General features: G+C 38.5%; 1 protein-coding gene across 1 annotated transcript; it reads right to left on the bottom strand.

Moving 5' to 3' along the window:
• Positions 1-165: 165 nt before the first annotated feature.
• Positions 166-13,573, bottom strand: LOC103710592 (kinetochore protein NUF2 homolog). The gene is given in 17 exon segments (XM_039127795.1): positions 166-501; positions 618-712; positions 1,225-1,287; positions 1,289-1,383; positions 1,526-1,592; positions 1,594-1,638; positions 1,984-2,016; positions 2,457-2,510; positions 7,756-7,863; positions 10,203-10,252; positions 10,255-10,291; positions 12,457-12,636; positions 12,736-12,826; positions 12,935-13,073; positions 13,076-13,105; positions 13,108-13,151; positions 13,244-13,573. Coding segments are annotated over 17 exon segments (1,329 nt in total). The 5' UTR covers positions 13,408-13,573; the 3' UTR covers positions 166-467.
• Positions 13,574-15,737: the final 2,164 nt, after the last annotated feature.

Raw genomic sequence — 15,737 nt, 5'->3', positions numbered from 1 at the left:
GAATGTCTATGCCCGAGCTTTAACCGGAGGGTTCGGTTCAATCACCTACATCCATCTACATCCATCTAGCACAATTAGGGAGTTAACCTCTGGTCTTGAAAATAAAAAAGAGAGTACAACTATAAATGCCAAGCATCTACAAGCGGCAATGTCCTTCAAAAGCCAGAAAATGAACAAGGATGAAGGAAATTAAGGTACAAATAAATTATCTCAAACAAGAAGCTGCCATTCATTATCTAATCTGACAGAAAATACACCACACATCTATGACCGCTTATAAATTTACATTTCTCTGGTTAATGTATTCTCTTTTCAGTCACAGAGCCAGGTGACTACAGATCCTGCAATAAGAACAGAACACCGAAGGATCTGAGGTCAAACAATGGGACAAACAGCACCTCTGGCCATCAACCTTGTGATCTCAGTCTCCAGGGCTTCCTTCTCTGCCCCCACCTCAACCCTTTGCATCAATGAACCGATCGTATTTGAGTAGTTATGAAACTATATGAAAAAAAGAAAGAAAGAATCAGTTGTAATCTTCACATACATATCAATATGACTTGCAAACGTACCCATTCATACCAATCCACTGATAAATCTATCGCATTGACACTTACTGCATGAACAATTTCTTCAAGTTTTGCATGAAGCTCTTGTTGTTTGTCTTTCCGGATTCTCTTACTAAACTGGCTTCTGAACATAAGATATCACCCTTTCGATATAAGAAAGGAGCAAAGAGTTAGACGAGTTCATATAATATGTGAATCTCTTAAAAGATGATGATTTCCATATAAAATGAACAAAAAGAATGAGAATCTGAAACAGTATTTGCCAGTTCACCGCTCTGGTTAAACAAAACCACCTGTTTTGGAAGTAACCAAGATTTCATTGTGATTTATACGATTGCAAATAGAAAAGTTATCTCCAAGAAATTGATGCTCTGGCGGAAGCATCCGACAGACCCAAAAGGAGAGTTCAATGAACCCAATTAGGGAAAGGGGGAAATTGAAAACACATTTAAAGCACCACCAGTCCAGGCAGGAAATGGAGGATGCTGGACATATAGGTATGCACAACAGAACAAATGCATAACATTCTTTCTCACGACATATATCACAGTTATTGGTCAGGAATGTAACATATATCACATTATCAGTCAGGAATGAGAGATTACACGACTGATTTCAAATTTCATTTTAGTGTAAGAGCCTGTGAAATATTTACCTTCGCAACCATTGCTTCCACCTTTCTTTCCCTTGGTTCCAGACATTGTAGCTTCCATTCCATTTTCTGCCCTTAAAGTGTTAAGTCTCTGAATCTCCTCTGCATGCCTCATATCCCTCTCTCTTTCTGTTACCTTGACCAACTCCTCAGCTTGTTTTGCTGATAAATAGTTTTTATTGCAAATATAAGACAGTTGAAGAAGATATCATTCCCTTGTCCCCACAACCAAGGACAGGGATCGGGTAAATAATTAAGAATAAAGTGGCGAACATAGAGTAATGGATTTAACCCACAAAACAACCTTTTCCTTGTCGTTCAACTATTTTTGCTTCCAGAGACATATTTGAAACCCCTTCATCACTCAGCTTTAGCTTTCAGTGCCTTAACTTCCTTCTCAATAGTTTTGGCCTGAATTTACCTGGAAACCAGTCACAAGAAATAGAATGACTACTACTCGTTATCCAAACAACAACAACAACAACAAGAATGACTAGATCCATATGTTACAAAAAAGAACGTAGGTTGGTACACAAGTCTTCACTACAAGAAAGGACTCTTCTTATTAATTGGACAATAACTTCTGCTTAGGCTGCCACTCTAAAAAGTAGAAATCCAAAAAAAATGAGGATTCTGGTAACGTCCACAATCAGAAAATTTCCATATTATCTTTTATATTAGGTGGCAGTTGGCACCTTTTTTCTGTCAGTTAACAACACATCTTAAATGAGTCCCAAATTATTACTAATCAGGACTAGATACATCACCATCAGAAGTATCGCTTGAGTAGAATTTCTGCAACAGAAACAATACAGAAAAAATGAAAAACTGTCCAGTCTCTACACCCCAACTCTTTTTTCAGGTACCATTTATTTCAATTCAGAATTCTTCGCTGGTTTTAGCCATACCCAGAATTTCATGCAGATAAGAGGCTACAGCCCAGTCTCTTAAAACACTATGGCCAGCCCAACAATTTTAAACTAAAATCAAAGACCTTCTCAAACACCAAGCAAGAGATCAAAGGTTAGCATGTATGCTCCAATTATGTTCGATCCATAATGAGGTAGTTAATAAATGGCCAGCAACAACTAGAAGATCCATAAATTTGTAGGGAGAGAGAGCTGAATGTTTTGGCTAAATCTTTGGGCAGGATAAAGCAAGAAAATTCTTCAAACAAAATGTAAATATTTCATAAACAGTCCAGAATTCAGTTTAAGATCTGGAGCTAAACGTACTTGTTCCTGTATAGTCTGCACCTGTGAGAAATGCTTGGACATTTTTTCATAAGCCTACAAAAGATGAGAGCAATTAGTCAGCACGAAGTGGATCTTAGATATTAACAGAAGATGTGCTTCAGTGCATGTTTAACATTTATATGTTCTTGCAATAATGTTTATTTATCCATGTTCACATTGAAAGATATTATTGACATATTCATGATTCATTTGAAACTATTAACAGAAAGAGGTACAAAGAAAAGAGAATGGTGCTTTCCATAGAAAAGAGAACAGGAAAGAAAAAGGCGATATGGATACAACCCTGATTATATAAATTATATTAGGTCAACTTATTATCAAACTCAGCATTTAAGGGATTTGACATCAAGAACAACTAATTAATCGACAAGCATTTGAGACATGAAGTTGCGTGCAAACATGCATATGGATGAAAAAATGTTCCGCACAAGGTTAAAAACAAATTATCTGCTTATTATATGGTCGATGACAATAACACATCGTAAATGATTACCTCTTAGTGATAAATACAAAAGTAATTTAGCAGTGTTTTAAGAGGACAGCTACGATATGGCAAGTAGTCAAGGGCACACATGCACTATACAGACCAGAATGCATGCACATATACAATTAGTATTTCAACTATTTAAAGGAATAAAATATATTAAATACAACAAATAATAATATTTTTATATAAATAATAACAATAAGATCTAGCAATTTTGTGCTTACTATTTTCTACTTAATTCTTAACAGGGAAAAATTAGATCATAACATGGTAACCAGCATGCCTCAAACCCCATATACAATGCAACCATTAGCTTGGACTTGCCTGTTCACATGGGCTAGCATACGAATGGCCACATATGTGGTCGCAAAATGTTTAAAAGCCTAAACGGGCCACATTTGCCGTCGTACAATGATATGTAGGCGGGTATATTGAACTACATACAGCTAATTCAATCATATATGCATGCAATGGTGCTAACCGAATCATCCTTTCGTTCCTATAAACAAGCCCAACCACATATACTAGTTGTATGCAGGGAATGCGCTACAGTCAAAGGACCACTAACCCTCCTATGTTATATCAGACTTATGCACCATATTAAGACACTGAACCATTGTGCTTGAAACCTTGGCTTGAACATTGACCCGTTTAGTTGTCTAAGTCAAGGATCAACAGGTCGATCTCTGGTCAACCACGAGTTAGACCCATTAATTTTGCCTTCTCTTATCCACCGTCTCTCACTTAAAGGAAGCAAAATATCTGCCATGATCCCTCTCTCTCTCTCTCCCTCTCTGTCCTCAACTCAAACTCCTCGCCCCACTCAACCCCAAGCTCCCAACAGTGGAGATCAGACAGGTGGAAGTCCCATCTGGGCAATCGATGGCCGAAGAAATCTGTCCCTCTTGTTGTCATCAAGGCACTCATCATGCTCCTATACGCTCCCAACACCGACTGAGGCCAGAGGAGTTTGTGACCGCCTACCCAGGCCAAGATTGCCCAAACGTTCTTGAGGCTCATGTAACACAACCTCGACTTAACGTCCTCCATTGCCCAGTCTTCTGGCCATCTCCTTGCGTGCCTTTCTCCTTCGCTTCGCACTTTGTCTCCACCTCCTCATCCTAACTTCAACTCGCTGCCCCCTCTTCACTCCCACGGCTGAATACGCTGCACCCATTTGCGTTCCATCTGCCAAGCCTCTTCCTCCGCCCAAAGCCTCCTCTGACCCTTCAAGCCGCTACTTCCCAAATGCCCTCCCTTCTCTTTCCTCCCTTCACTCCGTGCACAATCATGGTCCAAGTCCATCATCCAATAGCCTGCCTCTGCTGCCTTCACCCCATAAACCCCACCCTTTCCTTCTTTGTCTGCACATGTGGGCAGCAATCCTGCCTCAACTACTCATCCGAGGCCCGACCATGCTGTTGCCCTCATCTTCAATCCTTACATGAGTGCCCCTCCGGCCCCAAACAACAACCTCAGTGGGCTATTATTTTCAAGGCCTCCCACTCTCCGCCTTCAACATGGCCCTTGCCACTATTCCTTATCCTCAATAGCTAAACCTAGATGGGGTCAAATTCCAGGGTCAAATCAACGTCGGGGCGGGTCAATAGCTGGGTCAGTGGGGTCACTAAGTTTTTGAAAATCCGGATTTGGGATTGACCCAAACCCATGTAGTTCTTACAGGTCATGGAAGTGGGTCAACCTCAAACCAACTCGACCCAGCCATGTCTTAAAACATTGCACCCGAACATTAGGACATACATTTCTTGTACAAATACCTGAAAATGTGTTGCATGCACGGAATTAGAGACAGAGCAGTGTACTGTTGTTCTTGCTTACAAGGAGATTAAGGGATCATTTGTCCAACGACACTATCTGAAATGCTGAACAAATGCTTTCGCATATATTTTTCATCATTAGAAATTGATGCATATGTATTTTTATAGTATGGATAGGTGATTCTAATTTAAGCAAAGACCCCTATTGCAAGGAGGAGGAACAGAATTTACTGATTATCAATTTAGTAAAGGCTCAAATCATGCCAGCAAAAGAAGAAAATAATATCCAAAGCTTAGATCCCTGTACTCATTATAACGTAGTATGACATGAGACGATCTATAGGATTTCAAAAGTACTTACTTGGTTTTTTGGAGGGTTGTAAAGTTTTTGAAACGGTGTAACAACAGATAGGTGACACGAATATGGAATATATTGTGAATTTGTTCACACCATGTGTTGTTTGTGATTGTTGTACAACCAACTTATGGGATTTTTTGTGATAAACCATATCCTATGATTCATACGGGGGAACCATAATAATACTTATCTTTACCGAACAATAGATGGTCAATGTAAAATCCAAGAATAGTGGACTACATGTCCAAGATGAGATGGTTTGAATTATTTTTTCCTGCAGAAGGATAGGCTAGATAGACTTGTATCAAGATTAGCAAAAAAAAGTTTCCATATGCAGAGATTCATGAATCATGCATGTGTAGGTTCGCGCGTGACCATTAAATTTTGTGTCATCAAACTACAGTTATGATTCCAGAACTGGACACACTAAAACATGGTAAAAACACAAGCATCAGCATACATGAGCATTGAAGTGCCAGTTCTGATGTTATGAATATGCTGAAATTTGGCCTCTTATGTGTGTGTTAAGCTTAATCCTTGTTAAGCCACTGCATATTATCATGTAAAGTATGTTGACCTAATTAATCCATTCTATCCAACTAAATCAGATATTGGTTTGATATGAATCTAAATATCATGATTGGGTTATTGTGATGAGGAACACAGAAGAGAAATGAGAAACTTCTTTACCATGAAAAATCCAAACAAGCAATCAAGTGGTATTACCAAAAACTTAAATATGAAATCTCATCGTATCATCTTTGTATTATATGATTATGCACGATATTGTAAATATCAATTATCTACTTCCAGTTGTAACATTCTCCTATAATAATTAGTCAAGCATGGATCATGTCCATTCTCGCTATTGGAGGCAAAATAACGGAGAGAAGCTCTACGCCCCCAGTCCTTAAAATCAGCATGTGACAAGAGTTGGTAAGCAAAGTATGTCAGTATTACCAAAGTTCCACTGGCTTTAAATTTTTTCCAACCTGGAGTAATATTTATACAAGAAAACATATCCAACAGAAAATGCTTTGCGGCAAAACCAACAACTCCCTCAACAGTAAGCTGTCAAATAAGCAAGCAGCTGTGAACGGCTAATGTTCAACCTGTGATTCAGCTTGGTACAGACTTGGTCAAGTAGCAAACAGACCAAGCTTGAGATTTCTCCCAGCTCACACATGTGTCAGTGTTTGGTTAAGCTTAAACTATAATTAAATAGGTAGGGCTATATGTAATATATATATTTTAATTATACTCATATATTTGAATTTTTAAATTTACTTATTACATACTAATGTATTTGATATGAAGAAGATGTACTTGGTTGCTAGATCTTAGTCTAATATGGGAAATTTTTTACTTGCTAATAAGCATGCTAGCCAAGATATAATGTGATAGGGTCTATAGCAAAAGACAGAGCAACTGGGCAAGCAAATGCCGCTGCACAAAGAGCCATAATGAGAGAATAGTTAAAATCTAAAATATGTGAAATCCTGGGGGGACCTCAAGCTCTAGCCAAATCCCCTTTTTTCCATTATCAATTTAATTTTCATCATTTCCATGTCTATGAACATATTCTTCTCAACAATGAAGCAGTGAAGCTATAAACAAAAAATGACAAACAAGCCAAGCCCCAACAATAGGGTGGATCGGTAGAAATTTTCTGTCATTCATTTCATATCAATGGGACCAAATCCAACGCCAGCGCAAGACTTAATACTTCCTCAAATATCCATTGCGGTGAGTGAAGCCCTGTACATGTGTATGGATACGATTTTTGTGCTTTTGTGTATGGATTTGTGCATGTGTCTGTTTATTTTCTCCACTCTAAACGAAACCCCTAGGAAAGCAAGCTAGCATTGAACTTAATCCCCCTTTTCTTAAAGCTGCCAAAGCCCTTCAAATATTGGTCAAGTTATTTGGCTTTATCTATTATTCTAACTGCACATAGCTGGCTATTTCCAAACAAATGCAATGAAGCTGAATTGCTGAAACTGCACAATGTAACTGCGCTGAAAAGAAGCTACCATTAAAAGGAAGGTCCTTGGCATTTTCATGTATCTTATTAGTCAAACATAAATGCAACTCTTGGAAGTTGTGAAATAAATCAAAGAATTAAATCAACGGCCTTCAAACTTGACATACTACTGCTTACATTTCTTTAAAATTACACATGATATGGCATTAGCAGGTAGATGCTTAACCAATTTCTTGTGCATAGAGTTTCTATAAGCTATATTGTCAATGTAATACATCAACACCTACAAAATGCAAAGTGCACAAATGTACTTTAATTTGTTTGATTCTTTCACTGTCTTGGCAATAGTTTATGTCCCAAAAAAAAAGTGACATCCATTAAATATATTTGGCAATATCAGTGTGTCAAATCACAAATTTCCCAAGCACAAAATCTGACTGAATGACAATCATTAAAGTTTGGCTCCCAAATTTATGTCCATGCACCAATCCATAGAGGGGAAAATGATCATATTACTCTTTTAGCCATCAAGAAAAGTAAATATTGCTACTATGTCAGGGATAGATGAACCCCATTCACAAAATTTGGTAACAAATAGATTTTTGAAATAAATAATCAACACAACCCTGTAGAGTAGGCAGTAATATATAAATTGGAAACCAAGTCTCTACCTTTGAATACACCTCCAAAGTGACATTTTTCTCTTGAACACTCTGCATTGCCAGCCTTTCAGAGTTCTTCACCTCAGCTCGATTTGCCTTTTTCTCTTCAAGAGCCCTCTTTAAATAAAAAAGAAAACCACAGTTATCTGGACTAGTGGATTGCATTGCTACCTAAACTAACCACAGATGCTACTAACAAGTATCCATATATTGCATGTTTGATCAATATTGTGAATGGAATTAAAAGCTGATTTACATGGAGTTAGATGCAAAAAAGAGCAGAGGAACAAAAAAGAAAGAAAGAAATCAGACGCAACCAGCCATAAAGAATAAAAAAAATGTATCACCAAAACTTCTATGAAGTTGCTTCCTGAAAACTAAATGTCTTAAAAAAAATAATTAGCATTTTTCACAAAAAACAAATGCATTGAGAAAACCTAAAGCCTTTCAAAATCTTTTAAAGCATGCTTATGATGTGAAGATCTGCATACAAACTAGTTGAATATGGATGTATGAATTAGAATATTATATGGGCCAGAATTTAGAGTTAGATCCTTGAGTTTGCAAGAGTAACTTGCAGGACTATGTGATAGGGAATGATTGGTCAATTTGATATGTTTGAACTTTGAAGAGACTAATGTTATTGAAGTTTCTTTGTCAAAACAATGAGCTGTGAGCGTGATCATATCCAAGAAAGAGATTTGTATCTTGAAAGATAGAAGTAGCTCGATGATCAGAAAAAAGACCATCTGATGAGGACAAAAGGCAAGATGTTAAAGATGACAGAAGATGATGCTGGAAATATAGAAGAGGTAGTGTTGGAAGTTTCTAATTCATAAATAATTGGGAAAAAGACTTCGGAGATCTAAATTCCAAGAGTCATGTTTGATAGTTTAACCCAAAATTTAGCAACACTACAGGATAGGGATGGACTGTTGGCATGAGATTAAAATGGATCTTCTTGAGGCCCTCTCGATGGTTCGGATGTCAAGTAAAGAATAAAAAGGGAGTAGATAATTTGACCTAAGCTGGATAGCATCAAGAACATTAGTGAATTTTGTCTAATTAGTTATGTAATTAGTTTAAGAAGTGATTTCTCCACTGTCAGTATTATGAATGGAACAGTGAGTTACAATTTCTTTGCTTGGCAGGAGACTTTACATAAAAGAAACATATGCAGGGACCACATGTAGACCAGAAAAGAGCACCTTGATGCAAGGCATTGAATTCTGTAAAATTAAATTATGTGTGTACTATAAGAGCACGACTACATATTGGAGAATCTGCAAAGATACAAGCATTATAGACAAAGTCACAATTTTGGCATATTGATTCTTTTGACTAGAAGGACAAATTCAAATTCACCAAAAATGCAAACAAATCACAAAGGATCTATTTTGTTGCTGAGAAAGTGATTTCTTTTAAGAGTCCCTATGGTTGCTTGGAGAAGGTCTTGGAAAACTAAAGTTTTTTGGAGAACTGAAGCTTCTTGCGGATTAAATTGTCTGAAACTAAAGAGCGGAAATGGGGTTGACTGAAAAAATAGACTTTTCCTTTCCTGAGGATAACAGATAACCTTTTCTTTTTCCCTTTCCTTTCCAGAGATTTCTGCACAACCAAACAGCACTAATGACAAAAGAAAAGAAAAAGGAACATGGCAATTTCTACATTTGGTTGCACTAAGAAATCAAAGAGAAAATTGTAGATAAAAGCCTTTATCTTGTTTAGTTCACATGGGATTTTCTAAAAAACGCCATTTCTTGGAGCAGAAAAGTTTTTGTCATGGTAAGATAAGCTAATATACAAACAACATAGAAAGCAAACTAAGTAGGCCAATAGTTCAAATATTGAGCCATAAATTGCAAGGTTTTGGCTCATGGAATTGAATATTGTCCAACTATTGAATCTAGAGCTACCTATTTACCAACGGTCAGCCAAGTTAACAGAAGACACCATGCAATATGGCAGCAGATGTAAAAGGCAGACTTGAAAGAGTTATGTGATGATTGAGTACTTCTTAAAATAAGAAAATTGTGGCCTGTGCTTTGTTGTTGACACCAAGATGCATGATATCAGCTCCTTTTAAGTATACTCGCTAGATTTTCGCAAAAAATTTTTGGCAACTCAATATAAGTTTTCACTGAAGATCCCATAATAATTTATGAGTTCTGTTATAAGTTCAGCAGCACATAAGGTTTCACCATGATGAAATGCATAAAAGTGATCAATAATATTAAAGCTTTGAAGGCTCACGTCACTTCTTGCTAAACTATATTTTAGTTTCATGTTTGTCTTACCACGGCATCAAAATAATACATTAAAACTATATCTAATCATGTAACTTCATAAATGGAATTTTACATCTAGAGTTCATGCACAAAGAATATAATTCAGCCCTCCTTATAGCATCCATGCCAATGATATGACCAAGATATAATTGTGCTAGAGTATAGAACCTGTAGCTTGTCCGGGGATTGAACAATTTTAGACAACAGCTTGGAATTTCTTGCACATTTTTCACTAACTCAAAATCAGCTTGAGAGATCTGCAAGAAATTAATTTGTGTAAGACCTTAATGCTATAATTTCATGAGGGAAAAGTAATTAGCTCATCGGTTAATTGCATTGGAATATCATAATTATGAGCCATAAATATTTCAATTAAACCTCATAAAACTATTTGGCAAGAGATGTCAACACACTCCATATAGTATATGCCATAATGATCTAAGAGGTAAGAGGGAAAACTCATGTATAGAATGAACTAAAAGTTGATACATTAACTACGACATCTAAAACTTGACTCCCAGGTTGTCTGCACCATGAAGTAAAAATAATTAATGCACATAAATAACTTGTTAGAAGGTTTAGGCATCTAAAATTGGCAAAAAAAAATGGAGTATAATGAAGCTGCAATTTTTCAGTATACTCTGACAGGCAGCAGAACAAATATACCGAAGTATGCCTATATGGTTTTCACACATTAGAGAATACACGTCTATTATGTCGTAGTAGTTGATGTAATCCAATATTTCTTTTTATGAGTGTGCATTTTATTGTATTCATAAGGCTAGCATTCTGCATAAACATGCAACCTTTTGGTGATTGTATGCTTAATTGGGTGGGTGTGTCCACTGAGGATATATATTTGGTACATGTCCAACACCTAATTATCAAGTTTCATGCTGTCATAGCCCAGGTACCATCAACATAAGGCCCCAACAAGTTTCAGAGACCTATAATAGAGTTACAGAAATCATCACAGGACAATTCCATTTTCAGATTAAATCATCACAACAAAAGAAATATTTTCATGTCCCCGTCAGCAACACCAACCGGACTGTACATCTGTATTACAAATCCAGTAATTCAATGCTAGTTGCCAGTAGAAAGTTGTGAATTTCAAAGAATTTTGAAGTTTCTCCTGGCAAGTACAACTTATTAAGTCCTAAACATACAAAGATAAATAAAACTTCCATATGTGAAAATATTATTCTCGACATCCATATTATGTTTGTGATTTTGTTCTTTCGTACTTCTTTCAAATGACCACTGGGATCAAGTGCATCTGCTCCAAATGGCCCTCTCCTTTGGACAATTCCTAGGAGGTATCTCATTTTGTTTTAGTCAGCTGCTTAAATTTTGTCAAGATGTGATCACTTTGGACCTAATTCATTTCGGGTGTCCTCAATTAGTCTACTGATGGCAAGCCCACTAATCCATGCCCAGAGCCTTTCACTTCTTTCTTTTCTTCGATTTCATCATTATTAATTGGATTAAAATTTCTAAAGTCAATATTCCTTGTAGTACACTATTTCTATAATCTTAATAATGCCATTTAGATATCCTTGCATGTCCAACAGTCTCTTTTTTCACTGGGTTCAGTCTATCTCCTGAGTCATGCAAACTTATACTTTCTTTAAAGATGCATGAGCAACATCCAGACCCTTGTTAACATGGATACACACTTGGATCCCCAGCACCCCAACATTAGCATGCCAGGGCCCCTCTTTTGACACAACCAAATCTTGAATTGTAAATTATTCTGTGAAGAGGTTAAAAAAAATGGTTAGGATGCTAAATTTATGGTAAAATTAAGATGAAAATAGCCAGATTCTCTACTTTTTTTTTATTTCCTTGAATATGATTATAGAGTTCACAATCTTAACCTGTTACTTTTATGGTTCAATTCCAAAAACACATGATGTTCATTTTCTGTTGGTATTAGCACAATTCCAGATGTGCATGCAAAGCTAAAAATTCAGCAATAATACTTTCAAACTATGACTACTCAGTGATTTCCAAGGCCATGTATAATGCACTTACATCTGATATAGCTTGATCTTTGCACCTATTTTGCCCATGGTTGGATGAAAGGCAGGGCAGCTTGATTTATTGTCATTCTATTGACTAATGAAGAAGCTAAAACAAATGTGCTTAGAAGCTTGCATCATGGCTCGTGGTTGTAGGTTTTGCATAAGATATAAAAAATGTACATGAAGCCCATCCTCTGATTGCAGTTACCAAAGTATATGCAAGAGAATTTTTTACATAACCACTCAATCAAACAATGCAAGATAACATTTTAATAAACATCGACCTATAAGATCTTAGGTACGTATTTTTGAAAACCATCAGCCCTCTGATATGGGGACCGCTTAACCAATTAGCAAACAAAGCTAGCTAATATCACCAGAATGACATATCAAACCTTATCATTGATAGCATCAGTCTTCTCCTTGAGTCCTTTGGCCAGTGTCTTCAACGACATCTGCTGCTTGTTATAGTTCTGTATGGTCTGCCTCAACTCTTTGACCTCGACTTCCAATTGCTGAACCATGGGCTCCTCCATCTGGCATGCAGCCTCATGGTCCAAAATCTCCTTGTTCAGCTGCAACATACTTCCCACTCAATCATCTCCCCTTGACTCTCGACCAACACAAGAAACCGAGAGATCAAGAATAATAAGGGGAAAAGAAAAAGGTAGAACCTCAGCAATCCTAGTCTCGAGTTCTGTTCGCTTTTCGTCGTAGCTTGGGAACTGATCCGCAATTGGCCGCAGCATGCTCAGCTTGTCTTCCCTGAGACAGTTCAACACGAAAAATCGAAACTTTAGAGAACCCTCAACAAAGATAGAAACCCTAGAATTCAAAGAATGCTTCTTTTATGGGATTTCGAGGGGATTTTGCCTGTAGTATAGGAAATTGACGATGGTGCTGAGGATCTGGGAGGTCCGCCTGGGATCGGGCTTGAGGAGGTCACGGAGATTGAAGCTCCCGAAGCGGATGGAGACGAGAACTTCCTTGACCTTGCGGTAGAGATCGAGATTTTGATGGCATCGTCGTGATGCTCCGGGTTTCCAGTAACTGCAGCGAGCTGAAGGCCATCTGGTTGTCGGGATCATACCTGGGAGGAGGAAGAGGAGGAGAAGAAGAGGAAAACCATGGGAATGGGTCAGAGGAGGAGGGCAATTACGTTAGGGTTAGGTTTTGAGCTACGACCCAATGGGATCTACGTAAGAGAGGAAGTTGGAGTAGAGGGCGCAGACGACGTCGGCGGAGGGGTTCGCGAGTTCCTCCTGCTCGAGGGAGGCGACACCGGTCTGGGCGAGGACGGCGACGATCTCCGCCGCCGGCCGCTCGGGGAACGAGAACGTCGACATCACCGTCTCGCTGCGTGCGAACGCGAAGTTCTCTCTGTTTTCCCGCCTAGCGAGAAGCCGAGAACTGAAAAATTTATATATCAGCTTTAGTGCCCAACCAACATTAGCAAGGGGATGCCTACTGGGGATGGAAGGTCAATCAATATTTTGGTGGACAGATGGATGATTGAGTAGCCGATCATGGTGGACTTGGCGAGATTGGATGGATACAGAGTCTATAATTTATTTGACCCTGCTGGGGGTCAGTGGAGGGAGGGGTTGATTTGGAAGACATTTGGAGAGCAGCTGGCAGAGTTGATTCTGGCATTACCGGTTCCTTTTCGGGAGGAGTCAGATAGGCTAGTGTGGAGGCCGTCGGGACGGACGCGGGTACAAGTTAGGGATCTTCTTCCCTGTTCAGTAGGAGTCCAGACGGCAGATAGAGGGCGGATGGATTTGGAGGATGCGGATCCACCCTCGTGTGGCGCTGTTCATCTGGAAGGTGGCATGGGGATGCCTACCTACCAGAAGTGTACTAGTTCAGCGAGGAGTGCGGGTCACGCAGTGCTGCATGGTGTGTAAAGTAGAGGAGACTATTGATCATATTCTTCTGCAGTGCCCGAGGGCGAGAGAGATTTGGAGTAGATCTCCGGTCCCCTTGCCCCAGTCGGTGGAGTCGGCTCAGGCCTTGATGAGTTTATTGAGAGCATCCATGCGGAGCCCAGATTCTGGGAGGAGGTATTTTTAGAGCATATCTGGCTTACCATATTTGGTTGGACAGAATGCTGGCATTTTTGAGGGTAGGAGGATGTCACCGAGGATGGTGGTTGACAAAGCTATATCATAGTCTGGAGAGGTTCATTGCAGGCCTCTACGTTATTTACTGGTGAGATGACTAGGGACATCTGGGGCACTTCACCCGCTTTCACAGCGCCAGGTTCACCCTTGTTTCTTGGGTGCTCCCACCCTTGGTCATCTCAAAGCGAATTTCGATGGGAGTATGTTGGTGGATGGTGTATTTGGAGGGGTTTGGATTTGTGATCCAGGAGATTCCTGGGGCAGGATAGTGGCAGCAGAGGATCAGCGCACGACGGGACTTACAGTTGTTGGGGCAGAGCTTCAGCTGCATGGGAGGGATTGTCTTTTGCGAGTAGAGTCCTCGGTGCCCGAGTGAGTGTTTCTTGAGGGGGACTCCTCTGTGGTGGTTGATTGGATCCGAGGTGTGGACAAATATGGGGATGGCCATCCCCTCATTAGAGAGATTCAGAGACTGGTCAGGAGTTCGGTGGGTTCTAGGTAGCCACGTATTTCGGAAGGCGAACAGGGGCAGCAGACTAGGTTCGCCCTCCTTCGTCGCACGATACTCCGGGGGAGTTCCTTTGGACATCTATAGGAGATATTTCTTCAGCTCTGTACTCTTTACTTTATCGTGATCTAGCAGGATGTACTCACTTTAGAGCTATATAATTTGCCGTTTTGACAAAAAAAACATTAGCAAGAGGAGGCCAAATAAATAAATAATTCATGGCAAATCCTTTCCTCAACTCCAGTCGGTTATGTTCACTCCGGTAGTATTCTATAGGCTGGAGATGAGAAGTTGCCCCTAGCACTTCAAGATATTTTATTTTTTAATTTTTTGGGTGTATCCATATCCGTCAGGTATGATCCACCTACCTTAACAAAAAAAAAAAAAAATCGTTCTTTATTCCTGGCTTACTACCTTGTGGGATCTAATGCTACTTATTTAAAGCAAGATTATAAATTATATACCAAATTGTGTGGGAAAAAATCAATAACAAGAGAGAGTTGTGCTAGTTTGCCTGTAATAGTTTGCTTGTATTTGCGGGCAATCCAAATACTTGTTATAATTGAAAATGCTACAATTAATGGTTGTTGTAAAAATTATAATTATAATTATAATTATTTGATTCGTGATGATAACTCTATAAATGATTTGGTAAAATCACCCTTCTAAAATATTATATTATAACTAGAGATTTTTATAATATTGTATATATTTATCATAATATATTAGATTATTGTTATAAAATTACATATATAGATTATAAAAGGAATCATGATGATAATTATAATAATTAAATAAGCATATTATGATTATAATAGTAATAGCTCATGTTGACCGTTGGAAGGGAGGAGGTTAAAAAAGTCAGTATAAGGGTCTTGTGTAGGAAAGAATGGCGATGCCTTTCGAATCAACCATTTGAACGGATAATTTATGCTCTTAGGTAAATACTACCGAATGGGACCAAAGAATGAGATTAATATCTTGGCAAGTTCTTTGTTACTACTTGTTTTCTTTCTATTTTGTGCCTAAAAGAACAAATTGATCA

This window comes from Phoenix dactylifera, chromosome 7, assembly GCF_009389715.1.
Source record: "Phoenix dactylifera cultivar Barhee BC4 chromosome 7, palm_55x_up_171113_PBpolish2nd_filt_p, whole genome shotgun sequence".
In the NCBI taxonomy this organism is placed as follows: domain Eukaryota; kingdom Viridiplantae; phylum Streptophyta; class Magnoliopsida; order Arecales; family Arecaceae; genus Phoenix; species Phoenix dactylifera.
Note: the sequence above shows the minus strand (reverse complement) of the source record. Positions and strands in the feature narration are given on the sequence as shown.